At 49.0% G+C, this 25,124-nt stretch overlaps 1 protein-coding gene across 2 annotated transcripts; it reads left to right on the forward strand.

Annotated features, from left to right (window-relative positions):
• Window positions 1-1,692: 1,692 nt before the first annotated feature.
• LOC128889392 (protein CBFA2T2) lies at window positions 1,693-25,066 on the forward strand. Of its 2 annotated transcripts, none has more exons than XM_054146983.1 (8): window positions 1,693-2,055; window positions 10,883-11,267; window positions 17,084-17,529; window positions 18,266-18,412; window positions 21,313-21,599; window positions 23,048-23,691; window positions 23,769-24,067; window positions 24,238-25,066. In XM_054146983.1, the coding sequence occupies exons 2-8, from the start codon at window positions 10,904-10,906 to the stop codon at window positions 24,493-24,495; spliced, it is 2,445 nt and encodes an 814-aa protein (XP_054002958.1). In that variant the 5' UTR covers window positions 1,693-2,055; window positions 10,883-10,903; the 3' UTR covers window positions 24,496-25,066. The 2 variants fall into 2 exon arrangements, with proteins under 2 accessions (XP_054002958.1, XP_054002959.1); XM_054146984.1 differs by lacking the exon at window positions 1,693-2,055 and adding an exon at window positions 8,452-8,468.
• Window positions 25,067-25,124: the final 58 nt, after the last annotated feature.

Raw genomic sequence — 25,124 nt, forward strand, 5'->3', positions numbered from 1 at the left:
TGTTCCGAGTACTTTGTCGATGTTTCGGCATTAAGTATCGATTTTCTTCTTTTCGGGATACCTACCTTTTTAGAACAGTACTGGCGCCGTGGTCGGGAAAAGTTGCCGGAAGTATCGCAGGTTGTTCTGGAATTCCAGCGCGTTGACGCGCACCCGCGGAGGAGTGTGCGTGGCGATGACATCGCCGTGACGGAGTGCTAATAATACGTATAATAGGCCGGTGGGCTGGCTTTCGCGTGTGTCCGTGTGGTCGTGGCTGAATTTGTGCCAATAAACAGGCACGACTACGGCGAGACCAGGGATAGAGGAGGAATTCTCTCGTAGATCGGTAACCGGGGGTACCCGATGACACAAGAGGGTTTCGCGCGCATAGCACACGCTCTCTGTGCAGCAGGAGACGCTCGGCTCGTGGAGGCGTGCAGCAGCGTGGCGGCAGATGCATCGTGGTCCTCGGGGAACCCCCGATCGATCGATAGCAAACGTCGAACTTGTCGGTCGACGCGCTCGCGGAACTGGGTCGTCTTTCAGCTTCTTGTTTCTCTCTCTCTTCTCCTCGAAAAGGTGGTTAATTCGAGATAATGGAATTAATAGATGGAGCTTCAAATGTATAATACTAGTGCATTATATTCTATTCGATCTTTGCTACTCACGTTTTTGCAAAATACTCCAATTCTGTTGGTCTAGGCGTCTACGTGCCAAGATGACCACTTTCCAATTGATCTTTCGATGACTTCGAGTTGCTCCATGTTTAAAAAGCCGAAGTCGCTAGAAATGGTTGTACACACCTTGGCAAGGACGAGAGGAAAGGGTTCGAGGCGGGTTGGGAGGATGGCAAGCTATTTCTCAGCTTCAGCGGCAGAGGCTTTCTTCGCAGGGAATATATCGACGCGTCAGGAACACACTGTCCCGTTTACAATATCCGCGGAACGATCGTGGATCGTCTATATTTCGGCGGCGTCTCGCGTCTCATCGACGCGTACCGTCGTCGATCCTGGACGGCCTTGGATCGTTCGTCTACCTCGCAAACTTTTCGCCGGTCATTCCCACGTTTCGTCGCTTCCCTCTTCGACGATGTGCCACGCGAGGCGACGTCCTCGATGCTTATGGCAAGTTATGTTCGCGAGCGACGAGGGGCATGTTGCCTTTACGCAGGTATGGTATGCATTTGTCCTGCAAAACGTGAGAAATTTGTCGATACTTCGATATCTATTGATTGGACCAACTAAACATTCATTTTTGACGATAATTAAATCTAATTACTAACGATATTCGTTTAAAAAGTGATCGAAAATATGATTTTGTTGTAATATTAATATTTTACGAATTCTTGCTTCGTCAATTAATTCTGTTACACGTGAATTGTTATAATAATGTATGTATTCGATTCGTACTCGATGCACTGACACGACGACGATGGTGGATGAAGGAACAGGTGGCAGAGAAGCCTGAAACTATCACCCCATTTTAGTGGTAACAGTTATTATATAAGATTATTCGTTCGAAAATGGTCAGAATTTTTGATAAAAGCCAGGAACGTCGCCTATCGTTGTTTCGGTGCTGGGGTGGATGAAAGGATTACCGGTGCAGGTTCGTAGCGAGCAGAGGTTGCGTAGTGGAGGTTGCAAACCACCACCTCTCGTCCTCCACCGGCTGGCATCGTTCTTCCTGTTCGTCGACGAGTCGTTCAGTCGGCTGGCGACAGCCGTCCGTGCCTCGCGTTTATTCGTGTCGCGCGTGCTGTGCCCCGTACTGTATTCTTCGATTCCTTAATTTCATATCGATCGATTTCAGCATCGTCGATCGACGGGAATCGATCGTTTAGATCGTTTTCGATCGGATGTTCGAGCACTGTTCCCTGGCGAGTGATCGAGGACATCCGAGTGCAACGCGAATGCATCATGACGCGCGTCGTTGCTCGTGGATCGCGACAGTTCTGCTAGATCCTTCCGTGACGTATCGATCCGATCGAAAGGTCTCATCTTCGTCCCGTCTTCTGGCCCCTTTGGATTTTTTTCGCGCGGCAAACTGACTCGAGGACCATCGCTCAGCCAGGAGGTAGGAACTTCCTCTTTTCCCATTTATTTTGATAGAACTGTTCCAACCGATGCATCACTTAACTCAGTATCGGTTAATCAGTAGAAGTAAACGATTAAATTCGATAACGAAATGTCTTTTGCTTTTGGAAAATTAATGCCAAGCATCTTTGTATTCCTGTATTTTGAGCGTTAGCGGTGATTTCACGAGAGAAGTTATTTGCAGATTGTTTAAAAGTGTATCGATATTGTTTGTTTGGAGTTCTCCAAAACTACTTCGTATTTCGGTTGCTCTGGAGTAATGACGAGTAAGTAGGATAAATTCAAATAAACACAAGTATAGAATATTTTGACTTCGATAACAACTACTATGAAATATATGTTTAAATTTCAATTATCGGTTATCATAAAATGTTCAAGATCTGTATGCATCGAGCGCGATACTTAACAGACCATCTGTTTTTGGAGCCTGAAAGAAAACGAAGCTTCCCTTTCCCCGTGTCAGTTATTTTACAAACAGCAACCTGCAGCATCCGGAACGGCGGATCGTGCGCGTTCGCGAACTCTGACCTTTCTCGACGACGTTAGAACGTGTCGCGGAGCGCCTGATACCGAAATGTTGACACATTCCACGTCTGAATCGATACGATACGGGATAGACGAAGTATCGCAGGTGACACTTCGATGCCTCGATCGACGCGAATAATGTTCATGGCTCGTATTCGAGTAACGTTATCCTGGTCGACTGAGACGAGACAGTCGACGGAGATGGGTAGATTGCAGATACTTGATTTCGTTTCACTTCTATTTAAAAACAGTTGGAACGATGTCGTGTTCGGACTCATTTTTACCGTGAAAACTTTGTCATTTAGTAATACTTCCAAAAAGATATAAATTCAAAGTCCCGTCAGATATAAAGTTCGTAGTGGAGTCCATGACGGCGCCATTTGTTTATCCATTCGCTGCTCGAGATTTTGTCATCCAGATGGGAAGTTCGTCCATCTCTGTCGATGACCTGTAGCAGAGAAGAGGTTTCGTCGCGGAGATGGATGGGCGTTTGTGCCGAAGGCGCACGTGTGCCAAACGGAAAGGGAGAGAGAACCGCCGACAGACAGCCAAGCAACTGAACGCCCGCTCGAGGAAACTCGAGTTTTCCTCCAAGGAGCAGGGAGATAAGGACCGAAGTACGAAAACCGTCAGGTGCATCCTTTCGCACGATGTTTGCCAATAATCGGTTCTACGGATAGGTACCGTTCGTCGCGATTAACCACCAACGAAGCGTCAGGATACTCGCGCCTCTTGCCACCCCCTTCGCTCGTTATCCACTTTGCTCTTCAACCGGCTGGGTCAACTCTGACCCGTGCTACTTCAAGCATTAATACTTCAAGCATTAATACTTCAAGTATATCATCTGACGTTTTTTAACCCGTTCGGTCAACTAAGAAATACCTCGTAGTCTGTGGTACAAGTTTAGATTGGTTGCAATTGGCCGAGGAATGAACTTGTAGTCTTTTCGGTGACGAATAATTACAAAAGGGGAACGGAAACTGTATAGAATAATACACGTCTGTATTAAATCACGGCGCCCAAGGCAAAACGCTTTACATCTCCGTAGCAGTGAACGAGTTAATTAAAATTTTGAATTTGCAGGATCGCGTACGCGAAACTGCGCGACGAGCAGTATCCCGTATTTTGAAATAATAATTAATTATCGAACCCGACAACGTTTTAACGATCACCCAAACAAATAAGAAACGGTCATACCAATTGAACGAACGTAAGTGTCTAAATTAATCGCGACTGCCTTACTCGGAAGTGGCGCGAACAGGACGCCACGAAATTTCGGCTCGCCAATTTCTGTTCTCGAAATAAGTCCGGCGCGAGCAATTTTCGCGTTGGCGATTCGACATTTTCAAAATGGTTGTCGGCTTCGTTTACATCGAACGGCGTGCGCAAATATTAGTCCGCTGGCTATTGGCGCAAATATTGGCTCGCAACGCTCTAAAACCTTCGCGAGCTCCGAAAGTGTGAGAAAACAGCAGGTGGTACCGGACGAGGATAAAATAATACCTTTCTACGAGTTCGCCATTCTTTCCGCGCGAAAATCACCGCGCTCCCTGAACGGATCGAGGGATGACGCCAGAGACCGCGAGATCATCGAAGCTGATCGAGCGAGGCGAACGTGGTTCCAGCAAACGAGTACGTCGCGACGATTTTAATTGCGACAGGGGCTTGTTACTAGGGTACGTTAGAGTTGTTGTAATAATGATGACACTAGGAGGGTCGAAGCTTGTTCGACCATTTTTTTATGAGATCTGAATATCCAGTACTTGAAGATCCTCCGATAGTTTATCCACGAGGTGCCAGCCATGAGCCAGGCTATCTAGGGAGTCTCGTTCCCTAATCGTGGGTGTCGAAGGTAAAGTAGCCGTTAATGCGTGCCAGGTCCTGACCCGATACGCGAAAACGTGCTCCCATCCGATACGAGGAAGGGGTAATGTGTGCGTGCGTACGTAGAAGCGCAAGACACGCGCCACCGTTGGCCCCGCTGTGCCCAAGTATTATATCGATTAACTGCTGGCAACAGAAGAGAGGCAGAGGAAAGCTTGTTGGAGAGTGGCGTGGCTTTGGCTTTTCTATATTATTAATCTTTCCTTCTCGCTCCCTCGGACCTGGCCTCTGCTCTCCGTCTAGCCTGTCTGCTCCAACCTGCCATACGTGCGTCCAACGAGTCAGTCAGGTGTTGCGGGCAGCTTCTCTGCTTCAAAGAGAATCGAGACTCGCGATTGGGAGGCTCTCCCTCCTTCTCATCCGCGACCACCTCTGGCGAAACCGTTGCCGTAGTCGTATCGCGAAGAAATCCTCGATAGTTGGCTGTTCTCTCATGTCTTACAGTCAGCGACTGTTCTGCTGGCAATGTATTTCGATGATGTATAATTTCGATGAAATAGTTCGTTCCGATGGCAACGTAAAACTCTAATAACTGCGATATCGATGCATCGTATCGTTAATCATATCATTAGTCGTTTCTTAGGTAGATTCTGAACTATCCTCGATCTTTTGATGAGCCTCCATGGTCTACGTATAATTGTAAGGTCTACGCAAGTTTGATAACAGGGTCTCGGAGGCAGGCGTCATCGATCAATGTCACGACTTTCTAGATGCAGCTACCCAGATTGATGTTCTTCGCGTGTTTGAAAGTAGATCCGAGGGACGTTTTCGCGTTAGACTTCTAATTGTTGAGCAGAGAAATGACTAGAGCGACTGTTCAGCAACATGCTGGAACAGGGAAGCGATCGATCGACGTGTTCAATCTAACTGGAGACATCGAACGGCGTACGCAGGTGTGCTTACGGTGCATCCGATTCATCAGTGTCGGCGAAAACTGTCGGACACGCGGTTGACCAGACTCCCGTTAAACGTCTGGGCACCTGTGCGAACGCCACGTTTTCTGGACGAAACGACTATCAGTTTTCGCTGTTCGGTTGTCAAACTTATTACACAAGGTATCCCGCGAGAGCGTTATAAACTGATAAAGGCACAGACTTCATTTTTGCCAAAGTCGAATGGTCCAGGAAAGCTTTTCTTTTGGCGAGCAATCAATTCCTTTTACGTTCGATTTGGTTCACCCCACGCGAACGTTCGATGAATCGAGAATTGTCGCGTGCGAGGTGATCGAGGTGGAAACTATTGGGAAAACCGCGAAAACGCATTTATGGCGATACCACGAGGCGTCAATGACAGCTACGAAACCAAAATTGCCCGACATTATGTATGCTTCGAGCAGAGGGGTGGAAAATTAAGCGCGCAACAATGTACCGATTGTAACCGGTTATACGGGCTTGTACGGGATGTTTCTAAAAGCTCTCGCCCCAATTTTGAGGGCACAGAAGCACCTTTTTTATTTGGATGCTTAATTACTCGAATGCTACATCCTCGATGCGCTTTATAATCTCATTTTCGTTGAAACTTCGCGCCCTTAGAGTCGTACTTAATCAACGAAACGCGTCTCGGTCAAGAATTCGATCATCCTCGATTCACGCGTTCGCAGAGCACCGCCTCTTGCAGACATGCTTTATTTTCGACGTTGTACCGCAATTTTTCATTGTTTTTCTCCGTTACGTCACTCTGTAAAATTCGCTACGCGGCCACGCGTAACGAGAAAAACGTCAAATGCCGGTCTAAACACGGCCAGGTCTGGTCGTGACACTTTCGTAATGAAATTGGGTTAAATCTTTGTAACCAACTGCTTTGGTGCAGTTATTCCTGTGGCTGATGGACGTTTTCACCTATGACCTACCGTTGCCTAGTGTGTCACGAGTTTCACGCGCGCGAGAGTAGTTGTGGTGGTATCAGTTGGAAGGTTCCGTACGGGATACCTGTCTGGTAAGGTAGATTAACCTGTCAGCCGTGGAGGATACTCTGTTGGCAAGATTCGGTGAAGCTGGGCGTTCTGCTGGCAACATAGGGCACCCTATCGACAAGACGTTTCGTTCTGATGGCAACGTAGGACACCCTATCGATAAAACAGTTCGCTCTAATGGCAACGTAGAACACTGTCGATGGTAATATCGACGCGTCACCGTCAGATTACTATTTCTCCAACTCGTAACTAGGCTTCCCGCTTCTGGTCTCGAGTAAACAAATCCTCTGTGGGGATCATCGAGCGATGGATTTCAACCGAGGTTCAATTTCCCAGCGATGAATTTCAACCGCGATGACACGGGGGGTTCCTCCAGGTCGCGGTGCGTTCTCGATGACGGGACCTGGACTCTGGACCGGTCGTTTGCGGCGATTCCTCCATTATGCGGTGGCGAGGGGGAGCGAGGGGTGACAGAGAGGCTGGGCGCATCATCAAAGGCCGGTGCGAGCAAGAAGACACACGGTGGCTGTGCGTGACATTTTTGTAATGAAAGCAAGCTAAACGTACGTAGTCAGTACGGCAGACATCTGGTCTGGTTGCCCGGTTGGCTTGCCTGGCTGGCTGTCTCTCGCCTGGTCGTTCTAATATTGGAAGTCGCGTCTCCGCCCCCGCGACCTCCTCTCCGACGGCCAGCGTACCATGTGCAGGACATATGTATAAACATAAGCACAGTCTGCCACGATGGTGAAGCCGTTTCTTTCAAAACGTGACCCAGCGATCGATCCATACCTACTCGCAGCTTTTTGTCGCCCAGAGGTTTCTCCTTCGGACGATCCTCGGACGCTTGAGTGTCCCTGGGCGTCAGCTCCAAGGAGACGGCCTCGAGAATTCTTCCTGGTTCGTCGTGGGTGTTGTTCAGTGAACGCTGCCTTGTGGAGATCCAATGATACGGTGGGATGACGTTTTGATGGTAGCATGACGGTCGAAGGTAAGGTGGTGGTGAGGTTTAGATTTGGGTGTTTGAAGCGTTGCGACATTGGAGAGTCTTGGTATTAAAGCATTTTCAAATCGAAGCGAGGTGATAGTGCTCAGGTCTGAGTTGGATGTCGAAGCCTCGGCATTAAAGCATCTTGAAATCGAAGCGTTTAGTATCGAAGTTCTTTGGGGCCCATTCAATTCAGTATCGAAGCGTCGTCTCGCAATTTGAAGGGCCCCAAGGGACCTCTATTCCTTCATAGTTACTAACAGGATGGTAAACTCACAGGAGGTGTTCTGGTCTTCCTGGACGGTACTTGGTCTTCGTAGACGTTCCGTGGCAAGAACGCCAACACGGAAACTTCGTCAAGCCTTCGTGAAGGGGATCCCCCTGGTTCGATCCGAAAAAACCGCGTACGTGAGGTCGCGTTTATATCCGTGCGCGCAACACAGCTGCGCGCAATTACCAGCCACGGAGAGCCGTGGATTTTCAGCCGTGGCACGTATATCGTTTTCCGACAACTCCGCTCTTGTTTGCTTAACTAAGCGTCTTAACGAATTGCCGCAGACGCGCGTCTGCCGTCGTCCCCCGCAGGAATTGAAAGCCCCGGAATGGCTCGTCGCCTTTTCTTCTCGACGAGCTCCGATCGATCGCCTGTATCGCGATTTTCAATGAGTTTCCTCGCTCTTGGATTTGATTTTCTTTGAAATCTCTTATGTGGTACGAGGATCGAAGGATTTAAGATCGAAGGATTCAAGGTCGAAGCATTAAACAATTGTCAGGATCGAAGCATTTCGTGATCGTGGCACTTGGATCTCAAAGATTTAGTATCGAATCGCCTGGGTATCGTCGACGCCCAATCGTATCAGTCCTCCGTAGGTAGTACGCGCATGTAAAACGAGGCTCGTAACACTTGCGACAATCGGGTCGCGGAAAATTGCAGACATCTGTAACAACAGAAGGAGATGGGCCGGGACGGCGATTAAAATTATTGCAGCCATCTGTTATAATAAAGGCTGTCAGTCGACGATGGGCGAATTGTTTCCCGACGGGTCGCGGGATCAACCACGGTGTCGCGTCCTGTGTAAAAGCGCGTGTAAGTGTGACGTTTTTATCGTTTCGCGCGGAGATTGATTGATGGCCGATAGTGGACGGGCGTCGCCGTGTGAAAGGACATTACACGACCAGAAATTGTTCCCGCGTTTCCGCCTTGTCGCGCGAACGAAGTCGAAAGGGCGTCGCTTTTCTGTAATAATTTCGATTCAGCATCGTGGAACAATGTGACAGCAATCGGAATTTTTTAGAGAGCTCTAACTCCTTGTAAGAACAAAAAATTTTCATGACTTAGCACCGAAAGTCAATTTTTGAAAAGTTTGTCAACTATAACATGGCACTACATTAACTGGTATCGATACGACGTTGGTCTCATCGTTGCCCGTAACCGTTTCGGACGTAAAATGATACTCGAATCGCAAATCTCCAGCCTGCCCTCTTCGCTGCCGTTTAACGAAAATTAATTCGGATGATTACTTTTCTTCGACGTCTAAAAAGTTGAACAAAACGGACGTTAAAACGGTTTGGCCGGTTGTCCCGTTAATTTAAATGAAATTATACGCCGTAAAAGTTTTACGCTCGAGGCAATCCGCGTACCTGTTTATTTATTGTTCGTCGAGCCGACTGCCATTGCGCTCCAGCGAATACAGGGTGTCCTACGGCAAGTGAAACGATCGACGAGGGAGTTGTTTTTTCGTCGAAATCTAATTAAAAACTATAGAACAAATTTTTGCCCCAAACAGATTTAACGACGATTATCTCGTAGACGGAGCGCAGTATAAAAAAATGTATTCCATGTTCTTCATCTATTTTTGCTTCCCTTTCGTTTGGACCAGCCTGTATAGCGAACGACGTTCTTCCAAGTTTCACGGTGAAAGGATTTCGAGCACGCATTTATCGGGACGTTAAAATACGGCGGCATTTGGCGATGCAATTTTGCTAGTAAAAATTATAGCTAGCCGTCCGTCCAGAGGGCCGTTCCTTGGACGAAACGAAGGGCTCGTTTGCATTTCACGTTAATAACGAGACCATGTGGCACCGAAGGCAGCCTGCTGCCAGGGCTGCGCGTCAATAAAATAAAATTCCGCCAGCAGGAGCTGCGCGCCACGTGGATCTTGAAGATTACTTTCCGCTTTCGTTCCATTTAATTCCCTTTTCCGTAATCTCGCTCGTATCGCTTCCCGTTGGATATTCCTCGGTTGCCATCGGGATCCAAAAATGACAAACGATTTTTCCGAGTACACTCGTGGCATTGACATTTTTGCATTTTGATATTGAAACACTTTGGGGATCGAAGCATCGTAGCAATAAATCATTTCAGGACTGAAGTACTACGTTACAAATAAATTAAACCAAGTATCAATTGTTGTTCAAAATAAAATACAAGAATACCTTGTTAATCTATGTATGTACATTAAATGAGCTAAGTCTAAGTCACGTGTATTTTCCTTGCAATTTAATTACTCCACCATCCTAAAGTATCAGCCGGTCCCTTCGACTTCCTTCTTCCTAACGACGCTCAGTTCCCATCGCGAAATTCGTTTATTTTCGATTATTTTCAAAAGTTTATTCGTAATTCCGGTGCGCCACCTGTACTTACGCGTCGCGTCGGTCTGCTTGTTCGACGTTCGAATCGTTAATCTCGCGCATTTGACGTGCACGTTAAAGCATTCGCCGATATTTATTTGTTCCAGACCGAGCCGCGGCGATCGGAATCGCTCGAAAACGTCCAGTTATTTGGGTATTCAGAGCGAGTCGCGGAATCGCGATGGGATCCTTGTTGGTTTGTAAAACTGCCGCTCGGTCGTTCCATTAAAATCAGTCATCGGTATGCACGGTGGGGTGCTCGTCGTCGAGCACGTAGACGAAATACGCGACCACGGTGCGGTGAATCGATCAAATATGAGAATCGTGATCCTGGGATGACGTGCATATGCTTTCGACGTTATTAGTCGGCCGCGTATTCGACGACATTGACGATCCATCGACTCTTTTTATCGTTGGGCTCCTCTCCTGGACCGGACAGTGCTTCCCTTGTCTGACGAAGGGCCACTGCAGATGTGCCTTGAGAGATTTTTGTGCCGGAAGGGAGGAGTCTTGGAGAGTGATGGTATTTCGTTTCAATTGGTTCTTTTGTGCCCTCAATCGTAACGTTTCTTGTTAAAAAATCAAGGGAAAAAGTAACTCGAGGCCTACAGGATGGTATATGTACCGCAACACATGAATATTTTCATTTAGTTTAAACATTCGTTGAAAAAGAACGTACGAAGACGGAAGACAATTAACGAAAAGTCTTTCGATTCGCCCTAATTGCACCTGCAGATGACTGGGTTAGTCTGAAAGTTAGGGAGCGCTCGCAGACTTCCCACAGACGCGTTTGCTCCCACCCCCTCCTCCCTCACTAAACCCCCTGAGCTAGACAATGGGGAATCTCTATGGATCGAATGTGTTGAACAGGCAAGAAGTTGGCGTACGAGCATGAAAGTGGAGGGTGGAGTAGCGACCACGACGATCCTCCACAAGGTCAAGGTAAAGGAAGAGACGAAAGAATGCTGCGGTTATCAGCAGTCGTCGTCGACAACGTCGACGGGAACCGCGACCATCGCAACGGTGACCGCCTCGAGCACGAGCATCGCGACCACCGTCACCAATAGCGATAGCAATAGCAACGGGGTGTCGAGCGTGGCCGCCACCCCTTCGACGACCACAGTACCCAACACCTCCCCCGCAACCGCCGCTATTGTCTGCCATCCGTCGACGCCAGCCTCCTCCGTCACCGTCACCGTCACCGCCAACGCAGAGCCCTTCCCCGTCGATCTCGATCTCAAGGCCAAGGCCAAGGGTGCGTTACTATTTTTTTTTTTTTTTTATTATTATCTATCAACACCATTACCGTTCACACTTCCACACCAATGTTGCATGAAAACACACGTAGGATTAGCTATTCTTAGGTATCAAGGGTAGACTACATTTGACTGTTTCAGGCATGGAAGCGTTAACGCTTCAGATTTACGCAAATGTGTTTCAGATGAAAATGAGGGAGAGATTGTCGTTATCGCGGAATCCCTTGTTGTTGTAAATTCTCCTAAAGCTGCAATTTCGCGAGAAATTGACGGTATCGGAATAATTCCGGTGATTTTCGCGCGGGGGCGACGAGTGGAAGAAAAGTTCGAGCAGGAAAAGGGAAAAGCAACGAGAGTATGTGTCGGGTTTAGCTGTGGGTACGTCGCGCATTAGTTTGGAATATTGCATAGGGGTACCCGTATACCCAGTCCGCGGGTACGCTCTCGTCCGAATCGTACATTTAGACCGAACTGGTTATCTAGACGGGCTGGAGCCCGCAGCTACCTTGGAAACGGCTCAGGAAAAAAGCCCGCCTCTCTCGTCAAAGCCCCGTCATCGCCTGTGGCGGCCATCGATCGGTTCTCGTGAACCGCGACAGCGGTCCATGCTTCGTGGAAAACGCGTGGATACTTAAAAATCCTTGGATGTCCACGGAAGGTTGCTGTGCCAGGTGAAAGAGTCGATCCGGAGGAGCTGGGAAATCTTGCGTCTCGACGCTTTTAGCATCGAGATTCCTCGAGTGACCAAGTGGCAGGCTCGACTCGAAGGATCTCCTGTCACTTGCCTTCTCGAGGGGAGTTCTTCCACCTCTTCCTGCTTCGGTTGTCATATCAGAGTACGATAACATTCGATGAAATTAGCGAGAGATCGAATCCTTCCTGGACCTACTTTTGCAGTTAATTGGTTGAGTCAAATATCGCGTCGTCGTCGACTTCGTTTGAAGAATTTTACGTTGCAACTTTTAATCCGTGAACGTAAGCGAAGAAAATTCCCGAGGACCGTCACGAACCGTGTTTCTTTCATCGATTTCGTAACGACGGTGGCGAGTCTTGGATTTTTCAGCGGAATTTCGTCGAAGACCGTAAAAAATTTACGCTTCTCGGATGGTTTTGTCCACGAAACTCCACGGTCCGCTTGGACAGATGGTTAGGCCATCGTGGACACACGCGTTTCTTTGGAAAACCGGGCTCCTCTGCGCGTTGCGTTTACTCTGTACTCCAATCCACGACGTTGCCGCAGAAAAAGAGCAAGGGAGAAAGAGAAAAAGGACGACCAGAATAAAAATTCGAAGTTTGAGATTTCGCTACAACTTCTGCCCGCTGTAAAGAGTACTGTGATCGTATTAATACGAGTTTCCAAGCCACCAAAAATCACGCCCGAACCAATTCTCGCCCCCTGAAATCTCGCCAAATCTCTTCACACCTCCCTAGATGCGTTAGCCCTTCCTGTCAGGGCGCGTAAAATTAAAATCCACGACTTTACGCAGTCACTCGAAAACGGACCCGTGCTCGATCTCCGAATCTACGACGCCGCGACGCCCGGTAAGAGCGACTGAGAGTCACACCGAGCGGAGAGGATCGAGACGAAGGGAAAAACAGGATAGCTAGAGGAGGAGGGTGGCGAGAAGAGCACGTGTGCAGGTTGCGTGGGTGAGCGCGCGGGCACGAAATGCGATCGCAGAACAGCTCCATAGGGGATGGCGAAACTCCTGCGAGCAGTCAGTCAAGCTGGTTGGTTGGCCTCGGTTGTGTTGGTTAGGTCGGTTCGTGCAGCGGCTGACTGCCTGGACCAGACGCGATAAGGCACGTCCAACACTTCCACCGGGATTCTGCTCGAGGCTGATATCATATCCGGTACACCGTCGGCATCCCCGACGTTGCCGTTCGAGGTATTTCGCGATAGTCGTCCTCTCTCCGCCTAACCGACCAGCTACCTCGCTTCTGCACCTTCTTCTTCTCGGATATGCTTACGACGTAGAACGAAAACGAGTTCTACCCGGTGCAGGGAGAAAGGGAGACGGGAGCGGGGGGAGGGAAGGCACATCCGTTCTCCTTTTCCGACCGCCTCCAATTTACCCGCGGCCGAGTTTTAAACGCCACCGATCCCCCAAGGTGGGTATTCCCCCTCCACCCCAGCACCGTCAACTTTATTAGGATTCGCGACTGCAATTCCGAGAAATGGGTCTTACGTTAGACCGCTTGGGATATTAAACTCTCCGCCCAGGCAAATCCGATTGGACTCCTGGCGACGTCTACGCCACCCTCGCGATCCCCTCGACGAAATTTTATCTGCTATCGTTTACCAAGTTGGAGGAGACGAGCATGGTGGTACGCGTGACCCTCTGTCACAAGGATTCTAGTTTGTTTTTTTTTTTTTTTTTATAGAAAGCGAAGGTACGATATAATCTAGTCTAATCGTTCGATGTTGTTGCGCGCTAGAGTGGAGGTCGAAGAAAGCGGGGTCGGAAACGAGATCGGAAATCGTAAAGAACCGTGGAAAAAAGGGGGTCGAGGGAGGTAAAAGGTCGAAAGAGAAGAGCAAAAGCTTCGCGAGCGCGAAAAGAAAAAAAAAAGGGGGGGGGGGAAACGGAGGGCGATCAGGAAATGGACCGAAAGGGATAGAAGAAAATAGAGTGTAAGAGGGGCCATCGAGGGAGGAGAGAAAGGAAGCGAGGGGGGAGGCGGAGATGGCTGGGAAGGGATTGCGATCAAAGCCATCTGTTGCATTGTCCCGGCAATTAGGAGGCGACAGCTGAGTCCCAGCGTACTTACTTCCACCCAGGGACTCTCAGCCGAGTGGAGCACGTGCGCTTTATCGATCTCTCTTCGTGAAACGTCGTCTGCGAAGACAACGAGCCGCCTCTAGGTTGCCCCCGCGTGTGCTCCAGGTGCGCGACGAAACAGCCGCGAGCTACGCGCGATTCACGAGCTGCTACGGCACTCACACCGGTGCACGAACGACGTGAACTTTTCGATGAACTTGTAGGTGAACGTTCCTAGAACAAGGGAAAAATATACGAGAAAGGGCGGCGAGAGATTTTCTGGGGCAGAGAAAATTAATGGAACGTTGGGATCTTTCGCGAAGAATTCGTAATTTTCTAAATTCGGATAGGTGGAGCAAATCTGCGATCAGCAGGAGGCGACGTAGAAAAACTTGACGGCCCTAAATTTTAATTAAGCTCTTCCCGCGTAACGTGGAAACTCGATAAAAGCAATTCACGTAAAGTTTGCGATACGGAAAGAGGACCAAAGAACCGCTGGTGGCTAAACGAAGAAACTGGCAACGTCAGCAGCAACAACGATCATGCCGTCAGCACTGTCCGTCCCGTAGACGCTTATACAGCGCCTAATAAAAAGGAAAAGGTGCAAGAGTTGGCATTCGTTGCTGGAACCGGCAAATCTGGAACCATCGAAGCATTCATGGACGATTCGAAATGTCTTTCTACATCAGGATCGATTGGGGAAAAAATAGAAATCACAGGCGTTCCAAAAGAAACTTCAGGATCTCCTGTTTTTTAATAACAAAACCCTAAAGTCTACTTTCGAAAACCCTTTGCTTAGGAAACCGTATGCTTGGGAAACCATACGCTTAGGAAATTAAGTTGAGGTACATTTTCTAAGCTCCCAACCGCGAATTGAAACCGAACTCAACCGCCATGTGCATCGACGAATTTGTAGACGTTGAATTTTGTTTATTTATGGAAACGGTTGTGAATTGGATTTGTTTCGTCGTTAAAGCGTTTAGGCGAGACGGTACTGCGAGCTGGATTCGCGATCGCTGGGGTTATAAGGTGCGTTTAAGGTAATTTAGTTTGCCGTGAGTTCAGGTACAGGTAATTACCTCCTGGCTACCGGCGTCAGGTTGCAGTGACACGGTGGCGCCGTCCTCCCTCTTCCCCCCCCTCCCCTCCTCTTCCTGCTTATCTACGTTACGAATTTACACGTACACAACGTTGAAATCCCAGCCCTTCGACCTGTCGAGAGCCCGACGAATCGACCTGGCTTCTTTGAAATTCCTATTCAAAGTGAAAATTTCATTACGTTGTTGTTCCTCGAGATTACAACTACCATAGACCTTGACGTCGAGCGATAAGAGGATGTTTTGGAATTTACTGCAAGAGAACGGTATCAAAATGCATGGAATTCATAGGTATACGGTATCAAGCTTCGATATCTATGCTTCTGTAACGAATACCGTGGATAGTTATCAAAATTAAGGTTGTTAAACGCAAAGCAAAATGAACGAAACGTCGTCGAGACATTCCCCAGCGTGTTTCAGAAGCACAGAAACCAAGCAGCAATAATTTTCAATGTAAGGCATGCACTCTCGTTACGTTTTAACAAGCGTTGTGTTTGATGGATTTTTTCCACGATCGTAACGTGCAACGTGTGAGAGCGCCTTTATGGAATACCATTAGCTGCTTGATTACGCACCAGGCACGCCCACGCGTGCAGGTGCCGTCGTTCGTAAAACTAGGGATCCGCGAACGAGGAAGTAATCGAGGTTCGCGTTTTAACGACCGCCATGTAAGCCTCCCACCGTGCGAGGGAAAACGAGTAGTTGAAGTATCGAGGAAGAATCGATCGATGGTACTCGATGAAGATGCGAGGAACGAAATACGACGCCCTACGCTTCAAAGACAAAAGAATAAGGGCCTTAATTTAAATTCGGGGTTGAAAGCGAATTAATTAATTAGCATCTCAATGTTTAACATACTTTGCAACTAGTTCACGCTCCGAGGACCCATGCGTGCTTGTATTTAAAAGAGAAATAGGGATAACCCCAGCGCCTTGTATCCGGGGATAAATCAATCTCGAAGGCGGGGGTGGTATCTCGATCAAACGAGATCCGTGTACTACGAGTTGTCTAATCGTCAAAGCAAGCTCGCAGACGTAGGAATCGCGCGTAAATCGAGATTAAACTGTGAAATGAAAGGAAACGTCACGAATCGCGGGATGAGGCTGTGGCTAGGCGCGGCTACGGCTGTCAGTTGGCGCTTCGCGACGCGTCTCGTCACGACGCGAGAACGATTCTTCCCTGTGTGTAACGTTTCGTTATCGGCATATATATATATATACATATATATATACACACACAAATGTATATATAGATATATTCTATATTTATGTATATATATATATATATATTCTATGACGGCGTTTTGCCACGCATGCCACGGGGCCGGAGGCATTCCGCGAGATAACGCGCGGAACACAGAATGGGAACAAGACAAGGTGGATGACACGGCCCGTAATTGCATGTTATCCGCTGCACCCACGCACAGAGTACACAGTCGACGCGCATCTGTGCCTTGGCGCTCGTGTGCGGGGGCTATCAGCGTGTTTGTAAACGAGTGGCCGATTCGCCTGCCCGTTTCACGTGCCCCGTGGTTGACGGCTCCCCGGATGTACCGAGCACAAAGGACGTTTGCGGCGACGTTGTCCCTTTATGCTGAACGCTCTTTCGACTCTTGCCGAGATAAATCGTGTTTTTTACCCTGATGCCTCGGTTCTTCGTCGAATCGCTTCCGGGCCGCGCGCTTTTTCCTCGCGACCGTATCGATCACTCGCGTGCTTCGCGTCAGAGGACATCCAATTGAAATGTCGCCAAGTACAACAGAAATTAGGGGAAGGGTTTAAGTCGCAATTCTATTGCGAGAGTCTTTGTCTCAAATATTTCTCAAATATGAACTCTAGAAGTGGGAGGTTTTCGACGAGTCTCCTCTTTCTTTCTCTAATTTATTGCGATAGTTTGCGCGAGACCTTGTCACCTCGATTCGGTTACGAAAGTGAGCACACATGAATTTAATTGCAGTGGGCTCTGCGACGCGGGAAAAGTCGTCGCGGGAGGAGGTCCAGCCGGAGGTGCACTCGCCGTCCTCTCATCATCATCAAAGAGTCGCTGCCGGTGCGTCGAGCGGTCAACAAAAGCAGAGCAATGATCCGCGATCGGAATACAAAGGGACAACCGGTTGCTCGGTGTCCTCCGACAGCGATAGTTCCTTGGCCTCGCACTCCCTGAAGCCCGAGTTCGAGGATGGAGTTGGCTCCGGCAACGCCGGGGCTCCTGCCAACTGCAGAACGGAAGAGCTGAACGATGTACCCGCGCTTTCGAATGGCACCAACGGCACCAGATGCATCGCTGGTGTTTTCGCGGGTCACGGCATGTTCAAGAGATTGCTGGGCACTCTCGTGCAATTCGCTACGAACATCTCGCCGGATACGGGGGACACCGTGCGAACTCTGGTGCTCACGCTCCTGGTAAATGCATCGAGTACCTTTTCGGCTCTGCAATTTTCTAAGTATAATAGACAAACGGTAGACCACGCGCGTATCTATCACGTTAGTTGAAAGCACACGCACCTGCAGGTCTCAGACTCGTCTCGTAGATTCCGATAACAGGTACTATACGATCCCACGAGGTCGCAAATTCTTCTAGCGATAACAATAACTAACGTACGCGTGGTACGCAAAGTGCACTCACGTACATTTTCCTACCCTTTACTATAGATTCTACGCGTGCCCTATTACCTGGAAGCTATAGCAGAAGCTGGAATGTCTTAACTTTCGAACTAGGTCTCGAACTAGAAGATCAAAAGCTATCGAACGCGTCTAAATTATACAACTCGTAACTATGATCAACTCGGAACTCGAATCTATATCCTCTCGGCAAGAAAGACGAGTCTCGTCACGATTCCTCGACACGAAGAATAATACCGTGGATCGTTCGACGTACCGGGGATATTCAAATTACGCCGTCCAGGACGCGTCACGTTACCGCGCGTACCGAGACTCGCACGCGTCCCAGGAAACGTGACATCTGGTAGCCGTGCTTAACCGTAAAACGATCGCGGCACGTGACGAACGCGAAATCGCGCTCGTGCTTGTCCATCTTGTTCGATGGAAACCGAACCCCCGTAGACCGGGATAACTTTTCGACCTGTTAGCGACGATCGTGGACGTTAATCGACCGGAATCCTCTCGGTTGTCGTTGCAGAACGGGAGCAGGACCGCTGAGGAGTTCCACTCGGCGCTGCAGGAAGCTACCAACTACCGCCTCAGAGGCTTCGTGTTACCATACCTGAAGCACACCCTGCCTTCCTTTCAGAGGGACCTGAACAATGCCGCCAGGGCCAGCAACCAGGTGAGTGCGCACCGTTGTCAGGGGGAATCCGCAACAGAGAAACGTCTTGTCTGGTTAGCGTTGGAAGGTAACGACAGTTTGTTCGGTGAAAGTATCTGGGTTAGTCTGGGTGTCTCAATTCGGTGAGTTCCTAGCAGGAACGCAGTTGGATTAGAATCGTTTGTTATTCAGGAGTCGATTCACTCGACTCGTACGTGCATATGTCGCCATCTTCGTCGGCGCGTTTTAAATTTCCTTGCCACGAATTTCGTCAAACATCGATCCCTCTACGATGGAAGGATATCGCTTCTGCTCTCGCGACCCGCAGTTTCTTTATAGACTCGATGTGGTATTATTCCGTGAATTAAAAACTTCTCGATCGATTATGGTAATGTATTGTTGCGCCACGATAATTGAATAAAGGACGAGGTATAAATTAATAGAGTTTGTACGAGAGAAGTCTCAGAATCACTCCACTGACGTGTCCTAAAGAGTGGGATTTCGGATGAAATGTTTTAGATGACGTTCAGCCAGGAAAGAAGGGAAGGAAAATTCGATGATAACGAGGATTTCCGTGCCACGGGTTTTCAAGTTCGGCTTTGCATTCGATTCGTTCGTCTATCTCGTCGTGAAACAGGCTGGCGTGCTCCCACCCACGATCGCGAAGTAGCCTGGGAAATTAAAACAGGCTGGCAGCCGGTCAGCCCGAGCTCTGTTGATTTTACTCGCTACTCCTGGACGCGTTTCCTCTCTTCCGTCTTCGTTGTAGGAAGTTTAACGAGCGTGCGCGTAATAGAACTCTAATCTACATCGTGGCCAAGGGACCAGAGCGCGTTAGCACGTTTCGCAACGCGATTCGTTCCAGGCTTTCTATTCGAAGGAGCGAATGCTGGTACACAATAATAGTTTGTAAAATGTAGAGAAACTATGCGCAGAATAGACTATAATTAACTAGTCGGATACAACAGGAGTTAACGCATGATTGTTTGATAATAAGTCTGCGATTCAACAATGGAGAGATGATGGAAAACGCAGGGTCTCTAAACGTGATGTACGTTTAAGACGATTAAAGAAAAGCCTGGGCATCGCGTAACCAGGATTCGCATTACGCGACTGTTGGTTCTCGAGCCGGTGTTGCGTGCACCGCTGTCTGCTTGTTAAAACCGCGCGTAATCCTTGTAAACTGAAGCGTTCTCGCTGATACTGGGCTTATTTATTCCTGCGAGTCTGTACATGCCTCGCCAACACGGTTCGGTTCATAGTTTTCATCCTCGTGTTCTTACGCATACGCTTGGGGTACCTCGAACCACGTGAACGCGCTTCCCTCGCGAAATACCGTTTAACACATCGTCTGCGAATTAAAACAGGTGGTTAGCGAAGATCGAACCCTCTAAAAGTTTCCAATTATTTTTGACTTCTGAACAGAGATCACGCAGTGAACGGTATCAGAGACCTATTCGAGCTTGTCGTCGGGAAGCAAGGATCCAAGTTCATTTTCCCATTTGGCGCGGAAAAGAGTACGTAATCCTCCTCGGGAAAGAATAAAATACGACTGGTGGAATTAATAGAAGTCTTCCGGTTACGCGACTGCCTCCAGCTGTTGCCCGTTTCTGAAGAGAGCGAAAAGAAAAAGTAGACGGAACACAGACGACGGGTGAAGGAGAAACGGGAACGAAGAACACGCGAGAAGCACGAAGGAGCGAGTCGCACGGTAACGAATTGCAAATTAATAGCAACGATTTACATTTCTCGAGGCAGTCACCGGCGAAGGATCGAAAGACCCGAGGCGACGGCAAATTCCTTTCGCACAGGCGCAACCTTCCCTCCTGCCTCTGATCCTTGACGACGGTGAGCGTCTCACGTGAGGATCGGAGGTCCTGCGCTTTTCCAAACGGTTCATTGACACTGTGCAACACGGTTCTTCTTTGTTTACATGTTCAATAAAACGCAAGGAAAATTTAAAAACAATTTATGCGAAGTTAGCCGCGACTAACGCATCCTCATGGATAGGATGCGTTAAATCGAAATGTATCGATTGTAGAGCAAGTTCTTGGCTACACAGACAGGACACTTCGTAAAGTTAAACGAGCAGTATAAGAATTTCCGAAGACGCCAGTCTTATTTCCTCTAAACCCTCGATACAATTTTGAGAAAATCGATCACGCCGAAAGTGAGCAGCTTTAGAAGGAATCCGTAAATCGACACGCGTCCTTACAATAACGAATGGTTCCCTAACCCCTGGCGAGTGTGTGGGTCTCGTGGAACCGCCGATCGATGATCGTTAATTGAGAATTGGGAACGCGAGAACGCCGCCGATAGCGGGGGCAAAGGAGACGGAGAAAGGTTCCAATATTGAATTAGAAGCGATAAATCCCACCCTGGCAGAGTTCGGTGCCGAGGGTGCGAGCTCGAAAGTTTGGACGAAAGGTGGTGCCAGCCGTAAAGAAGCCGACGAACGAATATTAAAAATCGAAACTGATTGGGAGCAGCCGTGCTGACCGGTCGCCCGTCGACATCGACGAATACGTACCGCTTTTACGACGTCCTGGGGAAACGATGCGTAAAACGCATCGAGAAGCAGGGGTTGGAATGAATCTGAAGCTTCATAAAGTATACGTGCTGGTCTTATTTTGAAGCTATTGAGAATTTATATTGCGCAGAAATGAGGATTAGGATGATTCCACCTTTCTCGTGGAGAAAATCGTCGAAAGACACCCTCGAGGGTCGACACCTTCGATTGCGTGGAACTCCAGGACTTATTCGTTAAATGGTGACCTTCTTTCTGCGTTAAATTTTAAATAAATGTATATATAGTACCTAATCAAACAATCTTCTTCCAAAAAAGTTTCAACTGTCGCACAGTCTTTAAGGCTTTGAAGCTGATCGATCGACAGGTGATAAGAGTTTCTTTCTGTCGACAGAACTGCGCGCAATTCTTACGTTCGAACGAAGCAGCGGTCCTGGAGGCGGTCGGGTTGCTGGCAGCGGGGGAGCCTGTAGAGATCTTCGGAGAGCAGGCTGGCAACGGGCTGGGAAGTGGAAACGGAATAGGAAACGGCGGCAATCAGTGCTCCGCTCATTACGGCATGCGGTCCAATTCTAATCCCGGTGTCGGTGCTATTCAACACACGAACAACGCCACGGGCAGTCTGCACCATTATTCCAGCACCGCGCCGCACGCACCGAAGCGTCGCGCCTCCGACACTCCGTGAGTGAATCCGTAATGCTGTCCGAAAATTTCACGTCGTCGCTTCGATTCACGATTTCGCGCTCCCGCGGTGCGATGGTCGCTTCATATAACATCGCTGGTTGGGTCCGATGGCGATGTTACATCGAGAGAGGGTGGCGCCATAATATTTGCAGTAACTCTTAACAATCATATGTTGGTTCTCCTATAGCTCGGGTACCTCGGGATCGCTAAACCTGTACCGTAGCTACAATCAAACATAGCTACAATCAAACATAGCTACAATCAAACATAGCTACAGCCCCCGAGGGAAAAACGACTTCGAAATATAAATTTTCATTCACGAAATTTACCAACATCGTTTCTCGGTGACAGTGGGTCGTAAACCGTAAAGAAGACCGCGCGAAATCTTCGGTCATCCATAAAGATAATTCACGCGCGAACGCCACCCACCTGCGCGTACACGCGTGCCTAGTATATTTGCCAAGCCGCAAACCGTTTTTGAAAAATTCTTGGCCGCGAGCCTGCACTTCTCGCCGATATTTATCGCGATCGAGCACCGAGAACGGCGTTAAAACGACGCGGTCGACGCGCGGTGCGTCCACGGTGACAAATTTAGCTTGGGTAGGTCCGGGATAGGTCTGGATTAAGTCTGCGCCGATAGATCGAGCGCGTCCTTTGACCCCTGATGTGAGCGAGCCGACGAAGCGTCGGTGTATCGAGATACTCCAAGGGACACTGCTCGCGATACAACATCTTGGGAATGAAGGAGGTGGTATTTGCGGTCAGTATATGATATGCGCGTGCACGCGGAAAGGAAAGGGGCGCCGAAGCGAGCTCGAAGGCGACAAAACGCGACGCGCGCGCTGGCAAAGCCAGCTCCTGGCCTCCTCTCGATATGTCTGCCGGTGACGTTTCCATATATCATCGGGGTACCACCTTTCTCGAACACCCCCGACCGTCCTTCTCCCTGGACCTCTCTCTCTCTCTATTCTCTACCCTTCGACTACCAGCAAACTTGCCTCGAGTACCTATCGGCATCCCGCTAATACGACCCACGTTCGGCTTACGCTTCGACGCTCCTGGCTGTTTGCGTAGCTCAGCGAGCGCGTGCACGTCCGAACTAAATTACAAAATCTCCCACCCGCTCGCCTTGCCCGCGATACCAGACTAATCCGTGGCAGAGGATTAACGCGTACGTAAAACGATCCCAGCCGATCGATCGCTCGTTGATCGAGAGCAAAATTTGCTGGACGAGTCGCAAAGGATGGAAATGGACGTTACTGTTGGGAGAAAAATTAAGCTTTCTTCTCGAATGACGGCAAAGTTACGGTGTTTTTTTTTTTTTTTTTTTTAGATAAGCTAGGCTTATAGCATAGGCTTCTATAAATCTTGGGCCTCTCACGTATCGATCAGTCTTATATCTAGCATATAAAATTTGTATCCCACTGACTTCTAAAATGTCGCAGGTATTACGAGAACGGTGCCCTTCTCGACGACGTGCCAGTATATGGAAAGAGGTCGTCGAACCCTTGGAGCCACCACCATCAGCAGCAGCCGTCTAACGAGAACTCCTCGTCTTATTGCTGGTATCATCCGCTTCATTCGTCGAGCGGATCGATGCAAGGTCACGGGCATCGCCACGGTCACGGACCCAGCCCGGTACCACCTAGCCTCGTGCAAATTAATCAGATAAACGCGTTCTCGGGCACGCACCATCTAGCTCAACAACAACAGCAGCAACAGCTGAGCCACGTTCAAACGCAGAACGGGAGCCTCGACGACGAGTGGAAGAACATCCACGTGATGCTGAATTGCATTCTGGGGATGGTCGAGAAGACCAAGAGGGCTCTGGCCATTCTGCAGACTCGTGGGTGTTCCAGTCCAGCCGCCGCGGCGCCTTTGGCAGCGTCCACGTCGGCTGGGGGAGCTCAGAATGGTAACGGTGGTAGCAACAGTGCTACCAGCAACAATCCATCCTCTACGAATGGTTCCCAGGTGGAATCTTCCACTGGGGATCGGGAGGGTAGCCTGAAACGATTGTCTGGTGAGATCGTTGCTCAGACTATCAGGGCGACCGAGGACAAAGTCGCGGAGGTGAAGAGGAAGGCTGGTCAGTCATCGTTTCACTTCAATCTTACTTTTTAAAGTGTTTCACGATTCGTCATTTTCCGTTCCGTTTGCTTGCAGAAGAAGCCGTGCTAGAGGTGAAGAGGGCAGCCGTGGCCGAAGTCCAGAGGGCCGTGGCAGTCGCGGTGGCCGAGTCCAGGGCGAACGAACGTCTCCGCGTCCATCGACTGTTGGATCTTCCTTTGTCGCAGAGGAATCACGGTGGCCTTCGTCAGGGACCCTTTCTCCGCGTCCATGGCAATCCCAGCGCGGTAGACTCCAACGCGAGGACCGTCGCGACGCCCACGACTACTTCGAACTCGATACCATCGACCACGGAGGACGAGAAGGACACGCATCTGCAGACCGTCTCGGGATCCGTGAGTATTCGTCATTCAAGTTCCTCTTCAAGTAGTACAGAAGATGATTCCTATCTACATATCGATTTCTCCAACATTCCAATCAATATTTCTGATACTGTAAAGCTAGGAGTGCGCAAAATTTACTTCGATATCGTTATCCATGTATCTCTTTCCATTCTGACTTCCAGACCTGCTGGAATTGCGGTAGGCCCGCCCTGGAGACGTGCGGTGGCTGCGGAATCGCGCGATACTGCGGTTCCTTTTGCCAGCATCGCGATTGGGAGGCCGGAGGACACCACGCGACGTGCAACAATCCTCCACCACGCGAGCTGAGAAGATCCGCCTCGCGTAGCCCGCCGAGAATCGCCGCGGGAAGTCTCTCGACGAACGCGGACGTCGACGTGGCCGCGCCGATAGCGGCCAGCGGCGCGTCCAAGGGGAAGTGACGTCGCGACGCCAAGTATAATCTCGTTCGTCGATTCGCTAGACCTATTCAATACGATTCGCGTTAACCCGTTCGCGCGATCAACGTTCTTTCGAGTCATACATCTTCTGCGTACCTTCTTCGCCCTCTACTTCTTTCCTCTTCCTCGAAATGCCTTTCCTCGTGTTTCTCTGTATAAAATGAAGTTTCGCGAAATCCGTACCGAGTATATCAATGATATATCCCTGTCGCAGTACACGCAAGATTTTACTCGTCGAGCAGCAGGATTGTTTTCGCTATTTAACGATTTACGAATAATGGAAGCGCGTCAACAAGGAACATCCGTGGAACCTCTCTTCTCTATGATCTCGATGGACCTTGCAAATTAATGGAGCAGCTGAAAATAGAAATAAAACAAAGTTTCAGTCGGGCAGAAATTTTGATTTGTCGACTCTCGCTTCAACACGAAATTCACGAGCAAATCGTTTGCTCTCTGTTACCGATCGCTAATGGAAACAGTATATTAGGTACACAGAACAAAATTGCACCCTCTATGATCGCTGTATCATCGTTCGTTGAATTTCTTCTTTAGAGTAGAGTATGATGTATGTCGTAAGTGGCACTTTTTTCTTGATGGACATGAAAACGTAG

The sequence above is a fragment of the Hylaeus anthracinus genome, unplaced genomic scaffold (assembly GCF_026225885.1).
Source record: "Hylaeus anthracinus isolate JK02 unplaced genomic scaffold, UHH_iyHylAnth1.0_haploid 11997, whole genome shotgun sequence".
Classification (NCBI taxonomy): Eukaryota; Metazoa; Arthropoda; class Insecta; order Hymenoptera; family Colletidae; genus Hylaeus; species Hylaeus anthracinus.

Bases quoted from the DNA above. Each gene is read 5' to 3' on its own strand.
- LOC128889392 (XM_054146983.1), top strand. From the start codon at position 10,904: ATGAAAGTGGAGGGTGGAGTAGCGACCACGACGATCCTCCACAAGGTC. The intron at 11,268-17,083 runs GTGCGTTACTAT...ATTTAATTGCAG, and splicing joins TCTCAAGGCCAAGGCCAAGG to TGGGCTCTGCGACGCGGGAA. The intron at 17,530-18,265 runs GTAAATGCATCG...TTGTCGTTGCAG, and splicing joins CTCTGGTGCTCACGCTCCTG to AACGGGAGCAGGACCGCTGA.